Source organism: Falco cherrug, chromosome 3, assembly GCF_023634085.1.
Source record: "Falco cherrug isolate bFalChe1 chromosome 3, bFalChe1.pri, whole genome shotgun sequence".
Lineage (NCBI taxonomy): Eukaryota > Metazoa > Chordata > Aves > Falconiformes > Falconidae > Falco > Falco cherrug.
Window position 1 is genome coordinate 11,873,794 of NC_073699.1, and position 25,652 is coordinate 11,899,445.

The following is a 25,652-nucleotide window of genomic DNA, read 5'->3' on the forward strand; positions in this document are numbered from 1 at the left end:
CGGCGGGCGGCTCCCGGCGCCGGTGGGGGGGCGGGGTGCGGGGGGGAAACGGCTGCGCTCCGGGCCCCGCCCCTAGCGCTGCCCGGCCGGGCCGCGCCCCTGCCCCGCCTCCCGCCAGCCCAGATCGGCCCGGCCCGGCCCGGCTCAGCTCCGCCCGGCCTAGCGGCAGCCCGGCGGCTGCTACCGAACCATGGCGAGCGCGGCGCCCGCGCAGCCCCGCCAGCCGGAGCCGGAGGCGGGCGGGGAGCGTGGCAGCGGGCGGGAACGGCCGGAGGCCCGCGAGGAGAAGGGCGCGGCGGCGGCCGGGGACACGGAGCCGGCGGAGGTGTCAGGCGGGGACGGGGCGGCCGCGGCGCTGCTGGGGGAGACGGGGCTGGCGGTGGGCTGCTGCATCGCGGCGGCGCTGAGCTGGGAGCGGCCTCTGCACAGCCTGGGCGGCTTCGTCTGCGCCAACCTGCTCTTCTGGTGAGCGAGCCTGGCCGGGGTGGGGGCCGGGGTCGGGACCGCCCCCCGGGAGAGGAAAGCCCCTGCCCGGGCCGCCGCCGCCCCGCCTGGCGACGGGCGCGTTCTGCCCCCGCCCTGCGGTTCGTTCATGCCCCGGGAGGCGCGTTTGCCCTGCACCCCCAGGCCCGGCCCGGTCCCTGGCCGCCCTGTGGGGGGAGCCGCCCCTGCCCTCCCGCGGGGAAGGCTGTGCTGTTCCCTCCACCTGCGCCATCGCTTCCCCTGCCGCGACAGCCGCTGCGGGGCAGGGTACGGCCCTTGCGTTGTGTGCGGCAGCTCCCTCGGCTTCTGTCACCCTCTGTGTCAGCTCGCAGCCCCCCCCCCCCCCCATTTCCCCTGTTTCATACAGCGAGGAGGCGCCTCAGACCACAGCTGCGGCGCGCCCCGCCGGGAAGTTGCGCGCCCTGCGGCTGAGGTGAGCGGGGTGGCCGCCTTCCCGGGAGCTCGGGGGCTGCCTTCCCTGCGGAGTTGGGAAACCTCGTGGAACGCGGCCGGGAGCCCGCCGTTGGCGCGGTGGCTGCCCCGGCCCGTTCCCTCGGAGTTCATTCCGGGTGTGCGTGCTTTTCCGAATTGGTGGCCTAGTTAGTGGCGGCTTTGTGGCGTGGGGACGGCGGGGATGTTACTGCAGTGCACCAGTTCTCGCTTTTGACTAAGCTTTTTCTAGTCCGTTACAGTTTTGTCGTATAAACCCCAGAAATTAACGCAGGGATTTGTTCATTGTAACGACCCTTCCGTTTATTTCTGTAGAAGAAAACTTGACTTGCTACGTGAAACTTTTCCAGGACTTTCCCCTGATCTTAGGTTTTGGCGATGCCTACGTTTTTGGTTTTCTAAAATGTTGCTGTATGCCTGCTTGCTCATGTAGAGAGATGTATGAATTAGGGCTCTGTCTAATAATACCGTTGAGACTCTTAAGACTGAACTGTGTTTCTTTTCATGTGGCTGGAACGGCCTCCTTTCATCTTAAGTGAATGAGAGGTAAACAAGCAAAGAGGTGGATTAATTGGAAACTCCACTTAGTTCTCTGTAACCCTAACAGTATGATGTTTAAACATGGGGTCGAAGTCATGGAAAGAGAACTTTCTGAAGCTTTGCATTGCACAAGAGAGCCTCTCTGCAAATATTTTCAAAATCATTTTATCCTCTTTAATCTCAGGAGCAGCGTGTGTGATGCCTAATTGAGGTTGACTTTTATTAGCGGTCTTGCTCTTAGGTACCCATGGTAAATCCTTTCACTGAAAAAGTTACATGGTTTTGCTCTCATTTTCTGCATGCTTCAGGGAACAACTGTTCCTTCAGTGATTTGGAAGAGTCATAACGCTTTACGTTTCTTTGTGGCATGGCTCTGATAAAATTTTCAGGGACAGTGTCTAACAGAATACTTTTCTGTGTCTCAAGGAATTGTACCTGCTGGGCAACTCATTTGCTATTCTTTTGTCCCACTTTGATCATAAGCAAGGTATATAGCGCGTGCATTATGTAATGCATGTAGCAAATCTCCATTGGTAGTCTTACTGGCAACTTATGTGACCAGTATTTTATCAAAATACTATTTTATTAAAGTTTATAGTTCACTCTGCTTTCTTACTGTCAAGATGAGCCAGAATGGCAAAAGTCAGGGCAAGGACTGCTTTTGCTTTGGTGGTATTGTACTTCAGCAGGAAGCTTGCTGTCCTAGTGCCAGGGAGATCTGAGAGGTGGAGACAAACTAGGAAATACCTAGGAGCAGGTGTGATGGCCAGTAAACTTCTGTGGTTTGAGACTGAAGACATCAGGAAAGACCTTGTTAGCAAACCTGTGAAATCTGGCACTTTGAAAATTAAACAATCATTTAAATCTGGTTTCACATTTACCTGCTTTGGCCTTGGCATCGTGTTTGCAGCACAGTGCATTTGCTGCTTCGCCTTCTTGTTTGAAATCCATTTGCTTGTCAGCCTGGTTTGTGATGACTCAGCCAGTTGCTACTGCTTCAGAACTGGGAATGAGAGTGCACCCTTCTGCCTGTGAAGTCTCTCCTAACGGGGCTTTGTGCTGGCTGGAGCCTAGGTTGACGAAACGTTTCCCAGTTACTGTTTAATGTGCCTCATCTTTATTCCTTGTGCCTACAAGTATCTCCCCGTGCAGAGGTAGCTTAACTCCCAGTGTGTAGGGCCTTAATCTCAGTATTTCTCAAACTTGAGAAGTCTGTATTGCTGGATGGGAGACTTCGCTAACTATAATAGCATTGGTGGAAGGAGGAGGAAGGGGAGGTGAAGTTTAATTTTAGTTTTCTAAATGTTGGGAGAATAGTGATGTTCCTTCCTCCCATCCCGTTAATTTGGTGGGACTGTGTTTTCGTCACAGTTTAGTTCGTGTATGTATGCCATTTACAACACTTGATGTGTAAACTGTTGCAGTAGGAGCTGCTGAGGAGCAACTGTTGCTCTGATGTCACGGTATCTGTTGGGTTTTGATTTTGGTGTTTTTTATATTTTATTTTAACCTCTTCCCCATTAAAAATCTTTTAACCACAGTACTGTATGTAAATGCATTTTTAATGTTTGCTACTGAAATAATGTTCTTACAGGTACAGGAAATTTACTAATTTGATTTCGTTCTGTTTTCCTTTGGTTTTTTGAATATTCTGAACAAGTCATTGTGAACTCTTTAACAAGACTTACAGCAACTAGTTCTTGATCGTGACTTCAGAACCTTCCTAAACTACACAGTACTGTACCATTTTTCAGTTTCCATGGATTTCTCACATGAAGGCAGTACTAAAGTTCAGACTCTGCAAAAGCTGATGTGATATGCTTTATTTTAATATTTTTAATAAATGTATCGAATATTAATTATAATATAAATTAGATTTTTATATGTACTGGTACATTTAGTGAACTAATTTTTTTAAAAAAAATATCTCAAAAATGGGTGAAATGAGACTGGCAGTTAAAGTAAAAAGAAATCTGGTTATTGAAAAAGCATTTGTCACTTATCACTTCCATTATTTATTCACAGTGAACAGCTTTAAGCCTCCTGCCCCAAATGACCTCAGCTGAAACTCTTTGAAATTAACAAGGGGTAAATATATATTATTTAGCACCTAATCATCTGAAATACTATACAGATTCTACTTTTCTGCTGCAGATAGTTTACAAATGGAAGTCAAAGTAACACCTGAGGAAAATAAGACTTCTTCCCCCACCCGTCTTTTACTTGCATAGTACTGAAAGAGTGAGTGATTTGCCCAAAAGCAGAGAAACTCTGCTGGTTTCAGAAGTTTAGTCCAGGTATTCTAAGTGTTAGGCTGCTGACTGGTAACTTTCAGTTGTTTTGGCTTTCAGTTGTCTTGGGTTTAATCTTAGACAGCTATTAACGGTCAAGCCTAGATTTTATCTAGTATTCTAGCCTAGTTATTATTTGGGAGGAGGGGTAGAGGGGATAGTGGTAGCTTTTAATTTTTGTTCTCCCAATCTGTTATTTTAATTATTTCTATGAAGTCAGGGGGACATGTTAAATTGTAGTGATTCTGCATGTGCTGTTGTATGTCTTTTGTAGTTTGCAGGTATTTGTTTTAAATATGTATTTTATATTTGCAGATACATATTTCAAACACAATACATTAATGTCTGCAGGATCATCCTTAGATGCACCAGCTGCATCCAGTTGCCCAAGTGACTTGATTTCTATAGGGTTTCTTGTGAAGAGAAGCAGTAAAAAGACTAAGATGTAGTGGATCTTTTCTCTGTTTCTGTCTCCTTGTGGAACAAATTTATTGTGTTAACCTGTTGGCTGTTCTTATTGCTAGCCCAAATTCAGATTTTTCTTTGAGGATTTTTATATGCTTTCTCATATACAAATTTGTATGTTACTGCAGGTCTGCTGTTAACAGTGTTATGTGATGTCACTACTGGATGAACAAATTAACTGACCAACTGGGTAAAATACAAGTATGATTCCTTGATTCAGACAAGTACACTGGCAAGTTTTACCATTAAAAATAGTGTCTTTTGTCACCTTCCATATGCAGACTTTTTTGTTTGGTCTCAAACCTCATTAATATTTTTGTTATATGAGAGAATTAATTGAGCAGGAGAGGAAACAAGATTTCTTATATCTGAACTGGTCATGTGCATTGCATCAGATGAAGACTGTGGTAAGATGTTTATTCCAGATATAAAATCTAATTTCTATTTTAATATTGGTAACAAAAACACATTCAGAGTTTAGAGGTTTACTGCGCTTTAACTATCCAGTTTGCTTTAAGATTTGTTATTGAAGTGTTTCTTAATTGAAATCTTTGCTTGGCAATGATACTGCAATCTCTCCGCGGCCAGCATTACTTTTCATTAGTTTAGTCTTTTGATGTCAGAAAATAATACTGGTTTAAGCGTTTCTCTCAGGTATTTGCACACAAACTGTAAAGGATGCCACGACTACATCTTGATGGATTGCTTGCCTATAAAGCGATGTTCATGCACATTTAGGCATGCAGTGGCCACGCGTTGTATAGCTGTTGTAATTCTATGTATGTGTTGGTACAGCGATGTCATTATGTTCCGTTTCAAGTATTTACAAAAGGGGAATATAAATTCCTGTCTGCTGTCCACATTGACTGTGGGTACCACCAGAAATGTAGTCCTTGGAGAACTGCTTGGTCAAACAGGACATCTTGGTGAACTTAGCATTCTGAACCTTAGGCAGTCCACTGCTTACAAAAATACTTTTTTCTTGGTCTTGTCTGTATTAGGTAGTCGTCTTATGCTAGTGATGTTAGTTCTAGAAGGCTAGTGTGGTGATCAGTGTCTTTAAGTACTGCCGGCGGGTTGTGGGGTTGGTGGTTGTTTTCCTCCAGCATTGTGTGTGGTCCCTTCTTTAAGGATGACTCAGTCCTTGTACAAAGATCAGGTGGCTTTTATCCATCCAAACCACTTATTACCAGCATGCCACCAGATGTCATTCATAAGAAATTCAGAGACTCTGTATAGATTGTATTGGCTACCTAAATTCAGTATTTAATTTCACTTGGACAACTTTGGATGCTTGATGAGTCCAGTTACTGGAATTGCAAGTTGCAATATATGAATGGTTTGCTCCCTATTGCTGTAATTCAGGTACACAGTACTCAGTACACAGGGATTCCGCACACACACCACCACCCCACCACCACCACCCATCGCCCCAGACATTTTCTTTCTGAAAACCCCATTCAAATCTGAGAGCATACCAAGCAGAATTAATATTAAAAGAACTGGTTCTGCCCAAATTTAAATCCTTAGGAAGAAAATACTTGCTTCAAAATATTTACTTTCATTTAGAATATAACGTGGGAAATTCATCAGTGGTGGTGGACAGTAGGGAGACTGGCAAAATAGATCAAGTGAGAAATGGAATAAAAGAAATCTGTGAAATCAAAACATAAAGAAAAATGCATGAAAATTAAGTGAGTTGGAGTAAGAAGGGGTATTGACGTTTTGAGGCCAGTTTGTAGTATGTTGGCCTTCAGATCACCATCTTAAATTTGTAGTATCTCCCAAGTCACGAGATCACATCTATATGTTTCTGTGTTTCTATGACAGAATGTTTTTCTTCTACATCCACAGATGCTAAATGTGGTCTTGAATTGGGGGAATTTCAGTCTTCATCTATGTTTGTTATAGGAAATCTTAGAGCTACCTTTTTAGTTGCTTTGGGATTACTTTCCCAAAATCCAAGGTATCGGGATAACACACAAGTGAATAGTTTAATACAGATTGTAATCCTGCTTCAAACCCTAGTAAGAGTTTGTATCTTTTATCTCTTAAATAAGGGTAGTAGAATGGGTTATGTTTTGATGTATTTCTTTAGTAATTATAATACAGTCATTATTAAAAAAGAGAAGAAAATATTCTGGCATAGGCAGTTTTGAAATTCATTGCACATCCACATGAATGGGTTTCTTACGTGCTTACTGGTTTATGTTTCTTCTAGTCTGATGGTCTTAATTTACTTAATTTGCTGCCTTTTATCAATGTTTTGTAACATTGGTATTGTGATTATTTTATTATACCCAGCTACAGTACCGTAGGTTGCTGTTTGTTCTGCAAGCTTAAAAAAATGTTTGCGGTTTGGTGGGGTTTTTTCCTTAGAAGTTGATATTCCAAAATATGCTTTCTCAAGTGAAGCTAAAATTCCGATGGCAACACAAGGTGTGATATAATTTTAGGGTCTGCCTGTTTTTACTCAGGCAGTTTTAAGCTTATATTCACTTTTTCAATAGAAATTATTAAAACTTCTGAAGGCTTTGGAGGTAGAAAAGGGGAACAGAAAGTTAAATTAATTTCATTTAGTTAGGAAAAAAAATTAAAGCCATTATCTCAGCAGCTTTTAGTGACAGTTTGTGTGGTTTTGTCTGAGAGATCGGTTTACAGGAATAAAAATTGACATTGTTTAAGAGCCAGAGAGTGTTACATAAAAACCTGGACAGTTTACAGCATTTTTCAACCAGTAAGATGAAAACAGGATCAATCAGAAAAGAAATCAAATGGGATAATTGAGGAACTGAGGGGAAGTGAGCATTACTGAACAATTAAGGGCCAAATCCAGGATGAGGACTTTGGGAAAGATGGAAATCCTGAACAAAGGAGAATAGCTGAATTGCAGAGTGGCTTGGGTTTATTCTGCCTTGCTAAAACTTAAAAAATCTGTGTCTAAAGCAGTTGTCTTGAGAGAAATGATGATTTCTTCATGTATTAACTCAAAATAATGAGACCTTTCAAGTAGTAAGTAGAATTTTGAGAACAATGGAAGTTCTAGAGGGATATGCTATGCTCCAATGGTAGATGTTACAGGACTAATGAGAGCATTAAAGAAAAGGAGATTTAGGGCAGCATGGTAGAGGTGAATTGTTTAACATCAAACTGCTGCTACTGTATGAGAAAATGGGATTAAGCGTTCCTCTGTACTTTGCCAAAGTACAGGTTAATTAAGGTCATCTGGGCATGTTTCTGCAAAAATAATGAAAGCCAGGTTGTTTGATTACGTGTTTAATTCAAAATAATTTTAGCTTCCATGGGACTATCATCCCCCATTTTCACTGACATAACAGTAGCATTTGATGTTGTGGTGCACTCAGAAGGTATGTAGTTGAGGTCGTTTAAACTTCCTCCTTCTCAATTTTTTATTTTATATGCCTATCTGAATGCAGTAGGTTGCAGTAAATCTGATCCACAAGCCACTAATGTTGAAACATGATTCAGATTGCTGCATTCCTCAAGAATTTTCCTTGCAAACGGTAAGATAATTTTGTAATGAGACATTTTATTACTGACTTGATACTATTTCCCCGACCACCAATATACTCCCAAATACTCTATTTTATAAGCAAATTTGTCTTTGGTGATTAAATGCGAAGCATTTTAAAGATTTTTCTGGTATTGTTGCTTAGAGAATTGTACAATTTTCATTTTTATTTAGATTTTTAAATAAGTTTATGTTGTCGTTTCTTGTAGTTGGGGTAGAGAGAATGTGAAATTTAAATTCCTATCTTATGTGTTACTAATTTTAGTTAGAGTTGTCCAGTAGTGTTTGACCTGCAACCTGTGCACAGACCTCTGAGAGAACTACCACTTCTACAGATAGCTGTCAGTAATAGTAGTTTAAATTTATGGGAGTCTGTTTCTTATGACAAGAGATTTATTTATTATTCCAAAATCCTTGTAAGTCCTAGAAGGTTTTCTAAAGAATAGCTGTCCAGGTTTGATTTGATCTGTGCTTTCTGGCTGAACAAATACGATCCTAATCTTTTGAATAAAACCGGACAAATAAGCTTCTTAAATAAAAGGTTGTTGATTTGTCTCAACAAAGAAAGAATTAAAGAAAATGCTGTGAGTTTTAGAATAATAATCACACCTCTTCTGTTTGGGTTTTTTTTTTTTATGTTCTTAATCGTAGGGGTTTTAGTCTTCTGGGCACTATCTAAGGGAAAAATCATTGCTAGTTGGCATATAAAGTAATGAATCAACTACTTTCCAGTTCTTTATTCTGTTCTGGTTGAAATATTTTATTAAAAATCTTGGCTATCTAACTTCTTGGGTGGCATTGTTACTTAGAAAAAAAATTAAGTGAAAAGGATGTTTCTTCCTAATCTCTACACAAGCTTACACTTTTCTCCACTAAATGATTTAAAATGGTTTTTAATGCATGTATTTTAAGAAGCATTCTATTACAGTATTTTACATGTTTTCAGCTAAATAGATATACAGCTATTTGAGTTCAAGCTGCTGGGCACCCAAAGTGGTGGTGTGCACATTTTAAATCTGGGTTAACAGGTGTGGAGTATATGTTTTTGAAATTACTTTATTCAACAAATTATGGTTTTTGTAGGGGTGAGGAGTTTTTTTATACAGAATTTATAAAGTCTTTGTTCGTTCTAAAATTTTTGACAGCACATATGCAAACGGTTTTTGTTATGTGTAATATGCTTCCCTCTGCAACAGGCATCTGCTGTACCACAGGTTTTGTGTATCTTTCAGACATACAGATTGCCAGTTAAATACCATATAAACATAATAAGATTCTACCAAATTCTGTTCTGTAAATAGATTCTCCCAAAAAAGCACGTGTAACTTGTTTTGCATTAAGTCAGTATATACACTTTTTGTGCAGGGATGGGGAAAGGATTTTTACATCGTAAATCTTGAACAGGTATCTAAATGTCTTGGCTCAGACCAAGATGTACTAAAGGAACAGGAAAAAGACTAGATTATTGAGTTTTGGATTTCAAATGTGTTGAATACTTGGGCATCTAGATTTTAATCTTTATAGATACTGCATTTTGATATTTACAGAAGCTTAATATGAAAATCCTTTACATCTAAGCAATTCCCACAGAAGTTGTAACTTCACACATTCAGTAGATGTGAAGAGCAGGTTTTGCAAACCTGCTTTGGGATTTTTTTTTCAATTAGAAGAGCCAAAGTGTTAAATTACGTTTAAATAAATGTAGTTGAATTTAATATATATTACAGCCTCTTGATTCACAAAAGGGCAAATAAAATGATTGAGCCAGCGACCAGTAAAAGCACAAGCTTTCTGGTACTGCCTTTGCAGTGTATTTCAGCATTCTTCAGGAAGTGCATTTCATGCTGTATTTAGAAGAAAACTAACCCTCCTCCCCTTCCCCAGACCTCTTGCTTGAGGTAGGCATCAGGATTTGTTGCAACCAGACTGGTGCTGATGATCATTCCAGCAGTAAGCATGGAAAAATGCTGTACATTCAGCTCCAAGCAGGAAACAGTTATGACCACATCTTTTCCCTGCCTGCGTGCCATAGCTGGGGACATCTGGCTGAAACAGTGTTGGGCAGTCCTCTGTAAGAGCAGGAGCTTTAAAATTAGCAGATAAAACCCCAAGAATATCCATTGTCAGCAGTTGAGCATTCTCAAAATGCACTGGAAATGCTTGATCTGTACAGGTGAGAGCCATTCTCTATCTGATTTATGTCATGGCCCATGCTTGCTTACCTGTGTCTTATGGAAGAAGACTGGTTCTATGGAAAACTATGTCTGGAAAGTGTTAGTGCATTTTCACCTTAACATTTAATGAGGAAAGGAGTATATACCAAGCTGTGCTATTTAGAGCTCCACAAAAATGCTTTGCAGGGTTTGGGCTCTGGTTTTAATATGTAAATACATGTTTGTTGAGCACTGAACTGAAGTTTGCAAGACAGTCATGCAGCCAATGAATGTGTCAATAGCTGACAGTGAAGCAAAGCTCCATGTACACATATGTGTTATTCACAGCTTTCATGTATTTGTGTGCTTATCTCTGGAATTAATCTAAGGATGTATGGTTGTTAAAAGTGTACCTACTAAAGCTTTCCAGAAATAGCTAGCTCTGGTTGCGATAATCTAAATTGTTGTAATTCTTGATGAAATAGTTTCTAAATGTTTGTGTTTACTAAATACAAGTCATTCATAATTTTAAAATTTGTTGTAAAAAATACCTTCACCCCTGAAATGAAGCTTGTATTGTCAAATTTATTTAACTTTTAAAGCAATTTAGTAGGTCCATGCCTTCCCTGTATCTCACAAGTACAATTAAAAATAGCTTTTGTCACACCCTATGAGTTCAGTACATTTACAGACTGCAGTATTGTATGACAATGTTTACTTCTGAAATTTTTGGCTTGTGCCATTGGAATGAATCTGTACGATCAGGTTTGTGCCATTAATTGTCCCAGGAGCTGTGTGCTGGTAGGTGGCTAGTTCTTGATTTAATAGCTCCAATGGATGATTTGTTGTGTTAGTTAACATATCTTGCCAGTATTGACATACAACCAACTGTCCCAGTTTTAACTGGGATAGAGTTAATTTTCTCCCTAGTAGCTGGTACAGTGCTGTGTTTTGGATTTAGTGTGAGAATAATGTTGATAGCAACGATTAAACATCAGTGTGTTAAGTAGCGTTTGCCCCAAATCAAGGACTTGTGTGTTTTCCATGCTCTGCCAGTGAGGAGGGGCACAAGAAGCTGGGAGGGAGCAGAGCCAGGACAGCTGAGCCAAACACGCCAAAGGGATATTCCATACCATAGAATGTCACACTCTCAGTATATAAACTGGGGGGAGTTGGCGGGGAGGGGCCAATCACTGCTGGGGGACTGGCTGGGCATCGGTGAGCGGGTGGTGAGCAACTATATTGTGCATCATTTATTTGTCTTGGATTTTACTCCTCTCTTTTTTGTTACATCCCTTTTCATTATAATTATTATTATTATTATTATATTTTACTTTATTTCAATTATGAAACTGTTCTTAGCTCACAGGTTTTACCTCTTCCCATCCCACTGGGGGGCGGGAGGGGAGGGCAGAGTGAGCAAGCAGCTTTGTGGTACTTAACTGCTGGCTGGCGTTAAACCATGACACCATCCCATACTATAAAAAGCTGGAGAAAAGTCAAGAACAAGGTACCTTAGGGTACTTTTCTATCTTTAGGTGATGCAATATTAGATAATATTACCTCCAGGAGCAAGTAAAGGAGCTCTCTTAACCAGACTAAGCCTAATCATTAGTCTTAATGTGTTGCTGTTTTATGTACAGTCTTGCTTTTGCCATTGGGATTTCTGTTGCATTTATTCTCCTATCTCTTTTTTTCTATCTGATCTTCACAAAGCTTGTGAAAAGGATATTCTTTTTTTTTATTTCTAGTCAGAGCAGAATTCTTGAACTTAAACATTACATTTTAGCAAAATATGGAACTTGCCAAAATACTGAAAAGTTTACATTTGAATTTAGCAAATTCTGTATAGACAGTAGAGGTTAATGACAACGCATATTTATTTATGTGATACTAAAAATAAAGAAGCATGACTTGCTAAGAAAAGTTGTATTAGGGGATTTAAGAAAATGATTTTGTTTCTGTAATTGTTGGTAGGTAGGAGAAAATGAAGGTGACTGAAATGCTAAAGAGCAGGTAGGGTAGCTCTCAGTGGAGTTTCAGAATGGTGTACCTTCCCCCCTACCAAATCTCACATTCGTATGTAGTATTGTATATGTGAATTATTTTTAAATTGCAACAGAAAGAGTTTACCGTTACATCGTTGAAGAATTTTGACCTGTTTGGAAGCTGGCAAGTTTTGACTCTTAATTGTGCAGTTTAAAATAATTGCAGTTCAGCTGCAGTACAAGTACGCCAAGAAATACAGACTGTTATGCCTTAAAATTCTAAGCTCAGCATCTTACCAAAAAGGATTTGCCAGCCACTTTTAATAAACTAAAACAGTCACAGAATGAAAATATCATTCGGATTGGTAGGGGCCTCAGGAGGTCTCTAGTCCAACCTCTAGCTCAAAAAGGATCAGTAATTCAGAACAGATTGCTCAGGGTTGTGTTTTGATAGCCTTCAAGAATGGAAATTCCACGAACTCTGTGGCCAACACCTGCTTAATTATCCTAACAGTCAATACTTGATCTCTCTCCTATTTCGTTTTATAATCGTGGTTTCTCAGTTCTCCCCGGTGGAGTTCAGTAGCAGGCTTGGCTCCATCAAGCTTACGTTCTTGCTACACAGAAGAAGCTAGAAGGACAACAGGAGGTCAGATAGTTTGAACTGTTCCAGTTAGGCCCAGTTAGACCAAATTGCTCAGCTTGTTGGACCATCAGTGTTTTTGAGATTATTCTCCACAGTGGTCTGCCATCTGCTTACTGCCTCCAGTAGCACTTTCACTTGACTGCTCTATGTGTTAACCAGAGGACATCTTTCACAGGTGAGGCCACTGTTGCCATCAGCCCAGGGGAGAGGCACTTCTTGTAGCCCCAAAGCCAGATGGATGTATCCTGCCTCTGGAGCTTGTCTTGAGTGAAGGCCTCTTGCGTGCTGGGGATACCTATTTCAGCCAATGCCTGGGACCAAGACCTGTGGGCACCTCATGACCCATTTTTGTGCAGTCCCACGCTGTCTACAGGAGAGTTTCTTGCCCCTTGTCATGCAAGCTGCCCTATTAACTGCTGAACTAATTATGTAAAATGCATAATTCTATACATTGTTTTAACCTTTGCTTTCTGAAAAAAAAAGAAATATCTTGAATTGCCACAGAATTTTATGGAGGGAAAGATCTTGTTTATGTTACTGGTAATTGTTTTTAGAAGAAATTAAACAATTTGAACTTCAGTCTGTTTTGTTTATTGCTTAAAAAGAGAGCATAGAAGTTTGTTGAGTAAGTAGAGCTATGGATTCTTCTACTAAACAGGAATATTTTTGTGAAGTATATGGTGATGTTGTAGAGGCTTTCAGTTTTGTCAGATATATGTGTGTGTGTTAGAAATACTTAAGTAAACTGTTCTTAAGAAAGAAGGGGGGGGGAACCCTTAACTTCTAATAATAAGAAAAAGTACCACTGAAACTTTTTGTTAGGCTGGTTGGTACACATCATGTTGATAATTCTTGTTAAAGTTCTGAATCCTGACAGTGCTAGCATAGTAAGTTGATTTTCAGATCCCTGCAATGTTGGGCTGACCTTTTGATAAGCTTATGGTAGACATGTGCCAAAAAAACTGCAAGGGGACCTTATCAGCTTTTGACCAGTAAGGGCTTCAAGGACATAAGTATCTCTGACATATGGCTCACAATCAGTTTTTCTAATCTGTATTATTGGAGCACCTGAGGGCTGACACACGCTGGCTGTAAATGAATTCATAGGAGACCATCTTTCTTGCAAACAGTACAGTGTGAATAAACAGTACTGAAGCAGGTGAGGAAGAAGTGTGACAACTAAAAATGTTAAAGCATGGCAAGTCCAGTCAGAACAATTCAAAGTTTTCCCAGTAAGTGAAGAGCCCGTGTTTGGTGTCTACATTAGCTGCTTCAGGTAGATTACAGGCTTTTTTCCCCAAAAGTTATGAAGCAGAAAGACTGCAGTATCAAGAAGGTAGAATGACATGACTTGGAAGCATCTTTCAGAGAGGATGCTACCTTGTTAATCCTTGTGTGTTAATCCTCATCTGCATTAGTGCAATTGTTTTTAACAGCAGGTGACAGCTGTGATTGCAGTGAAACTGGGTGTATGGTTTAGTTGTGAGCATAAAGTAGGTCAAACGTGTTCTGTATAATCTCTGAAAGGCAGACTAAACCTGCTTAGTAAACATCTGGTCTCACCTTCAAGAACTAATAAAATGTGTGAATTTATGTGAATGCACACATACATAAAATTCAGTATTGATGCATTTCTTTGAAACCATTGAGGACTGGCCAATGGTAATCGCTAAATTGGGGCTTACCGTTTGGTTCTATAAAATATTAATGCACAAGCACCCCAAAGAACATACAGAATAGGCATGGTGTTAAGCCCAGATAACTTAAAAGGTCTGTATTTGTTAGAAACTTTTGATGCCTAGAAGTTTTATGAAGAATCCTTTGATTTTTCTGTAGGGTCACATCTCTGCCCCCACCCCCCATTATCAGTAAGTTAAAATAAGTAGGCTAAAGAAAGTCTTCAGTGCAGTTGAGCTTAATCCTTGAACAGAATCAAGAATTTTTTTATGCTGAAGAATATTACCAAGAAAAACAGTGGGGCAGCATGATGGATTAAAGCTGTTAACAGTTTTGATTTAATGAGCTGTGCTTGGGTAGCTTTGAAAGAACTTAGCTTGTAATCATTTTTCTCTACACATTATTATGATTTTTCCTGAGCTGACTTAAGTAATAGTCAGCTGTATTTGATTTCATGCTTTTTTAATAAAATAGTCTTAAAATTTAAACTCTGCACAGATGTAGAAAACCTTCGTATTCAGAAAAAACTTTCGGAGTGACCTTATCTGTTCATATTGGAAATAATATCCTGGTCTGCCTAGGGTAATTAGGTGTTACGAGTTTGTTAAATGTGAAAATCAGCGGCACAGACACTTTCTTTGATGCAGTATTGTTTTTTGAGGATTGCAAGGAATACCGGAGCAGTTTTCTAAAACTGTGGTTTATCCTGAGCTTGTTAGAAACACCTGGAAGTCAGTTTTCTTAAAAAAAAAAACAAACAAACTATGTGTGCTCAAAGGATGCCTCTTGGCTTCTTCCAGTGGCTGTGATTGCTACTGCTTTTCACTTCCCTTCCCCCTCTTTCTTGCAGAAAAACTCTGCAGCAGCAACTAGTTGGGTGGCCAGTTACCATTTTCAAATCCAGGAGGTTTCCTGGAAACCTCCCAGCTTTGTAGGATTTTCTTTCTGTTGGTATTCTCATTTGATCCACTACCTAGGACACTGGTTTCTTACTGATTTTTCCTATCCTCAGCTTCTTTTTTTAAGTTAATTTTGCTTTTGCCTTGAAAAAAATGTTAATTTGCTCATTATCTGTATTGAGATATCTGGTTTAAAGTGCTTGAAACAAGCTGTTAAAATACCTAAGCTTTTTCTAAATTTAATTTGAATTATAATTCTTTTATCCTTCACATCCTTTTTTGTGAGTTGACACTTGTCAATGAAACAGAAGAGCTAATCTCCAAACGCACCTGGATAGCGAAGTCAGCAGTGCATGAGATTATAAATCATACATTCTGATTCTAGATCTGTTTAACTTGACTAGACATGTTCTAAAAATGTATGTAATGAAAAAAATTTGCAAAAGCACATTACGAAGGCAAGTTTGAGTATTACGCCATGAATGACGCAGTTTTACCTAGTCTTTGCATTTGAAAGAATGGTCTGTATAAAAGTCTTTTGTGAACATAGACCTTATAGGAAACAGAAGCAAATGTTTAACCTTTATTTTAATGTGCTGTGCCAAGACAATTTATGTTAATAAAACCATAATTAATTTTAAAAGTAATATTTCCTATACAATAATTAAAATATTTTTTCTAGATATTTTTTCTGTACTTCCTTTCAAAAGCATGGACAAAAATCTACTACAAACTCAATGTATGTTTAACAGTTGTATCTTTAAATTATACTGTCACGCTTGGAGCTCTCAGTGATTTATCCCTGTAGAGGGGTTGTGGGGAGAAACTAAATTCATTTAACATAATATCAGTCTATTTTTTCCTCTTTATTTTCAGTACTAGTAGCAGCTGTCAATTTACATATGCTTCCAATAAGTTTAAAAGCACTCAATGCTTATTTATTCTTGACATTCTAGGTTTGTTGCACTGACCCCTTGGAGAGTGTATCATCTGACTTCTGTCATAATACTTGGAGTGCTAATTCTTCAGATAATAAAGGATTTGGTATTCTCAAGGATAAAAGGTAAGGCAGTATATTGATAGAGTTCCTTGCTTAAATACCTGCAGTTCAGAGCATGTTAGTTCATTACTAAATCTGCTTTGATATTACGATTATTGTAAAAGTATTAGCTAATTTCAGAGAGAAATAATATATCTGTGATGATCTATTATAATTTTCAATTAAGTTTTTCTGTATTTTGTAGGCAGGGCATTGGGAGACTTGTTTTAGCATGAGTGGAATTGTTATTAGTGAACAATCATTCTTGTTTCTTAACTGCTAGGTCTGAAAACGCATCATTTTCTAAAATACCAAGTTTTACTAAACATTCATATTTCTTCTAACATTACTCTAATCACATCATTGTTGGAAAGTTTGGGAGACCCAATATAAATTGACCAACTTTCTAAACAGATTGAGAAATGACCTATCTTGGCACAGTTGAAGTAAGAAGTGAGTGCTATGTTTTTCTACTTTATGTAGTGTTTAGTTTCCAGTGTGTATAAAGTCTTACGTGAATACAACAAAATTTGAAAGGGATTTTGAGTCTGTTGGCTGTGCTGGTGTTGTTTTTTTTTAAAATTCCTGTCCTGTACTTAATTACCATCTTGAAAATTCTTTGACAAAATGCTCATCATCAGTCTAATTTTCCTTGTCAAGATTTCTTTTAAAGTGTTTATTTTGTCTTTTTTTTGATGTTGAGTCCCCATGCAAAGTGTTTCAAAAATCACCTGGAATGTGCTAAGCAGGAAATAGGTGTCAGAGAAGCATGGCATCCCTCTGTGACGTGCTACCACATCATTTCTGACTGCCAAAGCCTATTCTCTGCTGAGTTACGGCAGTTATTTGTAACCCTTTCTGAAGCATGGTTTATCATCATTGCCTTCTCTGGAGTCTTCGTTACCATTCTGTTTCCTGCCTGAGCATTACAAGCTCAGAGGCCAATTTACAAAGCCTAGCAGAATTTAATTTTTAAGCTCTGTTATATACATCACCACAAATGTTGAATGCTTCACTAGTTGGAAGGTGGTAAATTCTCTCTTGGCTGCAATTACTAATATATTTGTATTTGACTGAATCCAAGATGTACCAATATTGATGAAGCTAAGAGAGTAAGAATACCATCTTGCCTTCACTTGTGTTTCACTCCCGTTTCTGTGTTACTATTTAACCCTTCATTGTAGAGATGAAACTAGAAGACCCGTGTTTCCCAGTATACAAAATTATTATTTTACTACATTTAACTTTTTTTTGTTTTACTGTTCCCTTTGATGGCATTGTATGCAGAGTTCAAGAACAATCAGGTTCTTCAAGTAATACTGTAAAAATCTTGTGATAGTGACTTGAAATCAATGAAATGCCCTTGAAAAAGGAGAAGAAAATTCTTCCCAGTTTAAGACTTCTGTGTAGCTACTAGACACTTCCAACCAGCCACTAGATGGCAAGACTATTACATATTCCTAAGGAATGTAGAAAGTGGTTGTCAGTTACTAGACGTAAAGCATAAATTATGTTGGATGTCTTCTCCTTCCATGTGAAAATATAGATAATATATAAATAAGATACTGATTTTTTTCCATTTACATTTTTAATTGATATGTTAAGTTTACAGAAAACAATTAAAGAACTGTTACTCTAAATTAATGTATCCTTCCTATTTTAACTGAGAATTCCTTAGTCATTTTGCCCAAATCTGAACATTCCTTATGAATTAAAAAAAAAATAAAATTGTTTGTTTTTAGTGCATTGTGTTTCATCTTGCATTCCAACAATTGCAGGTGCGCAGCTTTGGAGGACCATTACTGACAAGTAGGTACATTATTTTTAATATATTTGTTATTTCTATCTTCTTTTTTATAGTTTGTCTTGTATTTAACAATAGTCTATTTTCCCTCTAATTAAAATAGAACTGAATTATTTTGATCTTGGCATCCTTTCGAAGTTTATTACTGCTTGTTCATTGGTTTTAATTTTTAATAATTTTGTAAGAAGTGTATTTTTTTCTGATTTGAAACGTATCAAAATACTTTCAGAAATGCTTTTTCTTACAGTGGGATTATTGCGCTTTGTATTTTCTGGGAAGTAGTTTTTTCTTTGAAGTTGGTTATTAGGGAAAAATATTGTGTTGGTTGAGGTCACTTTCTTTTAAAACATCATTATACCAGTGCTTTGTAGAAGTAGATAAGCTTGCTGGAGTTTCCCTTTATTTCTGTAGTAGTCAATACAAGTCACTGATCATTATAGTTTCAAAGAAATATTAGTTGATATCCATAGAAATAGAAATCAATCAATAATTGTGAAGTCTGTTGACCTGCCATTGAGCTGCCTTAGTCCACAGGTAAATGTTTATGTTACGTCATTAGTATAGAGTATATAATTGATTTAATTGTTTTTAGTATAAACAGTGTCTCTGAATGGTTTACAGACAATCCATTTTCAGAATAAATTTGTATATTTAAGGATAAAGTTTGTATATTTCAGGTATTATTCTTCTAAACAGACCACCAGGAATTGTTGTGTGTCTGATGTCATTTGAAAGCATATCCATTAGTACACAATTGTATTGCACCCTGGTACTGAAGCAACAGTAATATAAAGGTTGAGAAGGGAAGATGCAGGGTTTTGTTTTCTGCCTAGAGATAGATACCAGTATCGTGGCAGTTACAGTAGATGTGCAGTCATTCCTAAACTTTAGAGGTATGAAATATCTTAAGGCGTTCTTAAAAACCTGAAGTGGAATTATGTGCAACTGATGACATGTTAGCTCATAAACTGAGCAGCATAAAATGGTTCTTCTACCAGAGCTAGTGCTACTTAGTGTGTCTGTGTAGACTGGCAGCGCTTCAGAGATTTTAACGGAGATGCCATTGCTGTGGCACAATAGGTCAGTGTAATTTGTGTCTCATTCTTTCCTCCTGTTCTTTATGAGAGGAATTTACATAAAACTTACTACCTTTGGGGGGTTTGACATCTGAATTTACCTGTCTGTTTACATTTGAGAAGAGAAAGACAAAAAATATTAAATCAAATTGCTTGTGGAATGGAAGGAAACGGGTTTTTAACTGCTTTTTGTTTCCATGAAAAATAATTCTGCAGTCTGAGACAATTTTTTTTGTCTTGCTCTCCAGTTCATCAGGTCCCCAAAACAGAACAGTTGATTTTCGGGAAAAGACTTAAATCAGTACTCTAAATATCTGGGGTTCAGGTTTTGAGATGTCCCAGGGTCCTGGACCTGACTCTGTTCTGTGGGAAGGCAGTACAGAGAGTAGAAAAGAAAATCCGATAAGCTTAACCATAGCCTATGCCATTGGGTATTATAATACAAGCACAGTTTGTCTCTGTGTGAAATAATTTGCAATGGTAAGAACACAAGGTCAATCTGCAAGTCCATCTAGCCTGGTATCTGCTCTCTGAAAGTGCCTATAGCCAAGAGAAATACGGCCTCAGGAAGTGTGTAAAAGCAAGACAAGCTTGCAAGATCCTTCTCCTGGTATATTTTCCCAGCCCCCAGCGACTTCCAGTTGAAGGATTTGGAAGTACCAGAAGTGGTGTCTCCCCTCCCTGCCCCAAGCTGTTCTAGGTGGACCTTACATGAATGTGTCTTACTGCTTTTGTTCTCAAAGACACTTGCTATTTGTAACATCCTGTAGCACAGATATCCACAGCTGAACTATGTGTTTTGCGAACACAGCCTTGTGTTTGTTTACTGCTGTATAATAGTTTCTTTATCCCTTTCTACCTTTTTTTCTGTGTTGGAGAAACAGTGAGCAATCACTCTCCGTTCTCCAGGAAGCTGTGACTTTATAAACCTCTACCCTGTCCTGTTCAGTTCATGATGAACTTTGTGCCTAAAACAGAAGTTCTCTGTAGCTTTGATCTCTTCATTGTGCTTTGCTGCACTTTCCTTCCATTTTTCTTATCCCTTTTGTTGGCAGGGGCAGGAGGCGGGCAGAAACAGAAATAGCGTTAAGCATTCACGGAGACCGTTGGACTGTACATTGGCATGGGACTGCACGTTGTCATAAGAATGCCCTCTCATCAAGATAAATCCTAATGCTTGATGGCTTTTTTAACCTCTGCTGAGCTCTGGATTGTTGTTTTCATGGATATATAAACATCTCAAGATTATGTTCCTGAGGAGTAAAAGTCAGCTTTAAGCCTATGTGACTTTAAGATTTTTTTTTTTTTTTTGTCTTTGAATCTCTCCACATTTCATCAGCCTTTTTGCAAGCAAATCACTTGATACTTGGTTAAAGTTCTGCAGTTCCTTGCAGTTGGTCTCCATCTTTGCCAGAATAATTCCTCTCATATCCCATGACTTTGCAGTCTCTGTAAGACCGTTTGAGGAGAGATTATTTTGAAAGCCACATCTGAAATTCAGGTGAAATTTTCTGGATATCGATGTTCACCTACAAGTTGGTTGATTTTCTGAAAGCACAGAAGGTTTGTGATGTGCTGTCCTTTATAGGATACCATAGGATAGACATGCAGGTCCTTTATGAGATTTCCTGGCAGTTTGCACAGACCAGAGATGAGTCTTTACGGGTTTGCAGTTCTCTGGCTCTTGCATACCTTGTCTAAAAATAGATGTTGCTTTAGACATTTCACAGTTCTCTGGTATTAAGGCAGCTTTGACAGGTTATTTAAGATAAATAGAATTTCAACTGTTGAAGCCTAGCTTTCATTTAGAACTTTTATAATTTCACATAAAGACTTTGCATTTGTTTGCACTGTGGCTATGTTTGGGTTTTTTTCTTTTTTTCTGAATGCTAACATTAAGGTGCCTGTTGATTGTGGTGCTTTTCATTTTACTTGAGATTGGATATGAAGAACTGTTTGCATGTTATTTTATATAAGCAAGCTGTGTCAAACATCTCCATACTGTCTGTCTACAAAAACCAATACCCAGCAGAGAATCACACACTCTTAAATAACATGGGGAGAAAAAGTTTAGTAGGTCTGTGGTACTTTGAATGAGAGGCAATGCCTTTTCCCAAATATTAGATGTGTTTGTAGTCTTTACAGCCTTACATTTAACTGCCTTACAGTCCGCCCAGAATGGCCCTGTGCAGGCTGGAAAGGTTTCCTGGTCTGTGCCAACTTTGAAATTACTTGGGTTATTTGGAAAAGTGCAAGTTTGCATGTGCCAGAACTATTGCCGATAGCTATTTTAGTGGTGTAACTGCATAAATAACCAATTCTAGAGCCTTACAGCATTGCCACACCCAGTTTAGTGTATCAAAATATAGTCAGAAAGTAACAAATTACCTGAACAGACTAATTTCCAGCCTTACCTTTGTGTTATTTAATTCTGGTTTTGAAAATCAACACCAGTTAGTATCACACTATGATCTTTCATAAATGGTAGCACAGCTTTATGATTTTTAATAGTGAAATGGTATGAATTGTACTGTTATTTTTGCAAGAAAAGCTGGTGGTAGCTGAAGGGTGGATGACTGATTATTGCTGTTCTGACACCTGCATTTTTTCCAACGTTCACTTCTATTTTACATCCATTCTGCTGCACGTGTGCTCCAAGCATCAGAGATCAAGTCCTTCAATAAAGACACTGCTAAGTTGTTGCACTTGCTTTTAGTCCTCCTTTATCTTTGTTGAGTGCTGCTGACTAGTTAAAGCAAGCATAGCCTCACTTCTTTTTCATTGCCCTAACTCGAATGCAGAATGCTAGTTGTCTCCCATGTAAAATGTGCCCATGTTAGAAGACCCGTGCTTTTATTTCTAATGGAGTCATTTAGTACTATTTTAAGTTAAAAATTTTTGAACTGAAACAAGGTCTCAGCCTAAGCCTTTCTCAGTGAAGCTGACTCTTGTAACACGCTTTTCTGAACCTGCTTCTTTTTCTGAGGAGCTCTTCTACTGATATCTTACCTTTTTTAAAAATGGATAACAACTGTTAAAGCAGCAGTCAAGATGGTAACTTGTCAAATTACTCTTTTTCTTTATAAAGATGGTTTTTTTTCTTCCTGTCCTAGCAAGATTGAAACCTGATGCTTCTCTGGTCACTACTAGTAGTATTAGAATATGGACAGTATTGTGGCACACCTTCATTTCTTGAGTGGTCAAACTTAAGGAGGTCAAATTAATATTAATTCAAAATTATGCTTTTTATAACAAACCTAAAAAAAAACCCCAAATCAGCTTCAGCCTGCAAGGAGGCTAAGCAACAGTCCTTTAAAATGGCCATCAGAGAGACACTAAAGAGAATAAGCCAGAAAGAAAGGAGTTAATGGCTGTGAAAACTGGCAGCTGTGCATAGCTAGTTTTCAGGCCCCACAGTGCTTTATCATTGTCTTAAATGAAAGCTACTGACTTCTAGAAGAGGCTTGCCTGACCAAAGGTTGTGTTAAGCGCCGTACTGCACTAGTAGCCGCGCCAGCCACGCAGACTGCAGTAGATGTGTAGTGCTGACTACGTTATTATACATTGAATGTCTTGGTTATAATTCTTTAGGCCATGAAAGTAAGTCCTGAAAGAGTTCTCCTGGCCCTGTATTTTGAAAGAATGACTCTTCCTTCTAGAGGGGATTTTCCTCCCCGGTAGACTTCCACGTCTTCTTCTGGTCCCAAGAGAAGGGAAAAATAATGTAGCACCACACCCTGAACAGCGTGTCTTACCACTGCTGCCTGTACAATCAGACCAATCAAAACTTGGACTTCTGTAAGAATAAGCAAAGAAAGGACCATCACAAGAAAAAGGACACTTCTTGGCTGCAGCTTTTAACTGGCAGCTGTCTTTGCTGAAGAAATTCAGGACTTGATGCTGAAAACCATGGGTTAATATTGAAGCTCTCTTGAAGCTCAGTAGTTAGCTAACTGGGATATTTCTAAGGTAACAGCCTTCACTGACAGGTTACAAAGAGGTGTACAGAGGTTATTGTTCAAGCCCAGGATGTTCCTGTTTCTCACGCGCACACACACACACACACTTCCTCCAGTCCCTCCTGAAGGGACTTCTTTTATGAGAGTTAACTGTGGTGCTACTTCTGGACTCCCAGAGCCATCAAAGTTGCTGCCCACTTTCAGGGGAGTGTTACTACTTGGGTGCTAAAGCCCTGTTGTGACAGATCTGCTTCAGATTCGGGTCATAACTTCCCAAGACCTGAATTCATCTTTCAACCTACACAAATTCCCTTGCATCAGCCCAGCTCATAGACATTTGCATGCATTGCAACGGTCAGTGCAGTATGAAGAAGGGTAGTATTCTGTACTAGCCCCGTTCAGAGCTTGACAGACTTCACACAATGTGTGGTTATTGTTTTTTATCCAAGAAGAAGAAAAAAATCTTAATCTAATCGTGACTGCATAATACACTTGTGCAAAATTATTCCGAATATGTCACTGACAGCAATGAAAAAAACCTTTTCATGTTATCACTAAAGATAAATGAGACAATTCCTCCTTTCATCTAATTATCATGCTTCATTTATTAGGTCTGAGGCTTTACATGCCTTTGATTTGCATATACTTTGCCTGCTGGGTTTGCTTAAGGCAATCTGCAAGTGATTTGCCTGAAGATTTCTGATGTAGTCTGCCTAGTCTTATGTCATAGTCAGTGGAGAAAGAGTTGAAATACTTTGTGATATACACGGCATGATTCATCTCGTCCTAAATGCATGTCTGTGGGCTGGTCAGGTATGTTGTACCTTAATGGTGACGACTTGTTTCCCTTGAATATATACCAAAAGCCTAGGGTGGTGAGATGAGTAAGAGCATTTAAAATCCTGTGTCATTATTCCCTGTTGGTCTGAAGTCCTGTCTGTCTTAAAGATGCCATTGACTAGTGCTCACAGTTACAATAAGAAGCTGACTCTTGCAGCAATATGCTGGGATACCATTCCACAGCGGTAACAACTGCAGGGCTCAACAAACAAACATGGGGACTAGATTTACCTCTGTCTCTTTGCTATGCAAGCAGTTTCTCTGAAATACGTTTCTGGCACAGTGTGATTGTGTATTCAGATCACTCATCAGACCTTAAGGATATGCCGCTTAATCGTACGTCAAAAAAAAAATAATTCTTTCTGTCCTTCAAGGTGTTGCAAGGAGATCTCATTGCAGATGAGTGGATTAGGAAATAAGAGGTCTTTTTCCATTAGGAAACCTAAACAGAATCAGGGTTGCAATGGAAGTATTCCTGTTTTGTTTCCTTGATTGTTGCATCAATGTTTCCTTGATGATCCATTTCCTTGATGTTGCAAATAGGAACAAAGGTAATGTAAGACAAGGCCAGTTGTGTTGGCCAGTCAGAACTGAAACATGGGACTGCTGGTGTCAGTTCCCATTGTGCAGTCTCTTGGTCATCCAGACGAGATCCATTTTTCACATGGCTGTACACAACTGCATGCAATTTGGTAACAGACTGAAGAAAAACTTTTCCTGTGGACCTACAGGAAGGCAGAGGGCAGAATATAGTATAATGGATAAATAGATAAAAATAGGTTTCACAGTGCAAATATTTCCTCCTTCAGTTGTTTAGATATAATCTGAAGGCACGTATTGTACTCAAAGGCTTCCACTCATATTTTGTAGTGTTTGCTGTTCAATTCATTTCAGCTCATATATTCATAGGAGTTTGTGCTGGAATGTATATGTGGCTGAGTAACATACCTCAAATAATTCTGCTTAAAAATACGATTCTCCCAAATATTCTTAATAGAAAAAAGTGATTGCAGTCCTGCAGAAAGTGAATGCATACTCGTGGAACTGTAATCTTATCAAATAGAAAGAGAATTTTATTTGCGGTTTAAACCTATATTTTGTGTATTCCATAGCCACTGTACTGTTCAAATATCAATTACTGTAATTATCATTCGTTTAATATAATGCATTGTCACAACTCAGCTAGCAATATGCGTGGTGTTTTTTTTTATCTTCAGATCACAAAGGCACATTATAGAGAAGTGTGCAAATCTGTTGTGGGTTGCAGAAAGAATTGTCTACATTGCAAAAACTTCTTGACGCTTGCATATTTATTTTTGAGTTTTTTATATCACGTGACTTTATTCCTGCTTTCTAAGTAGTTATTTCCAAATTACTACCTCACTTTTCAGTTAACGTGTTCTTCAGGGTTTATTTTTATATTCGATAAATGATAAAATCAGCATTCTGGTAAAATGTTGTGTGTTCATTTTCTTACAGGAACAAAAAATAGTATTTCAGTAGAAAGGATGTAACTTTGGCAAAGGTGTCACACAAAGTCTGAAGACCATTTGATATGTTTTCTTACACACTTATCCTTTGGTTTTGGTTGGGTTTTTTCCCATTTTGTGTTCATGCATTTGGCTTGTCAAATACAGCATGTTCTCGATGAGTTTGGCTGGTGGATTGTTCCATGCCATTTAACAGTTTGAGCTCCAATTTGAACCCTGATTCTGTCCTTTACAGTGTCCTCCACCCCTCCCAGGGTATTGCCACTCACTCATCTGAAGGATTAGTGCGGATACTGAATGAAAATGCTGAAGGCGTATCA

General features: G+C 38.9%; 1 protein-coding gene across 2 annotated transcripts in view; it reads left to right on the forward strand.

Annotated features, from left to right (window-relative positions):
• RETREG1 (reticulophagy regulator 1) overlaps nucleotides 1–25,652 on the forward strand; it is a 70,148-nt gene continuing 44,496 nt past the window's right edge. The window contains exons 1-3 of one of the 2 annotated variants that reach the window (XM_055705675.1): nucleotides 1–465; nucleotides 16,081–16,187; nucleotides 17,906–17,972. In XM_055705675.1, coding sequence (XP_055561650.1) covers nucleotides 191–465; nucleotides 16,081–16,187; nucleotides 17,906–17,972 — 449 coding nt within the window. In that variant the 5' untranslated portion in view covers nucleotides 1–190. The remainder of the gene's footprint in view (nucleotides 466–16,080; nucleotides 16,188–17,905; nucleotides 17,973–25,652) is intronic. The other variant, XM_055705676.1, reaches the window with a different exon arrangement.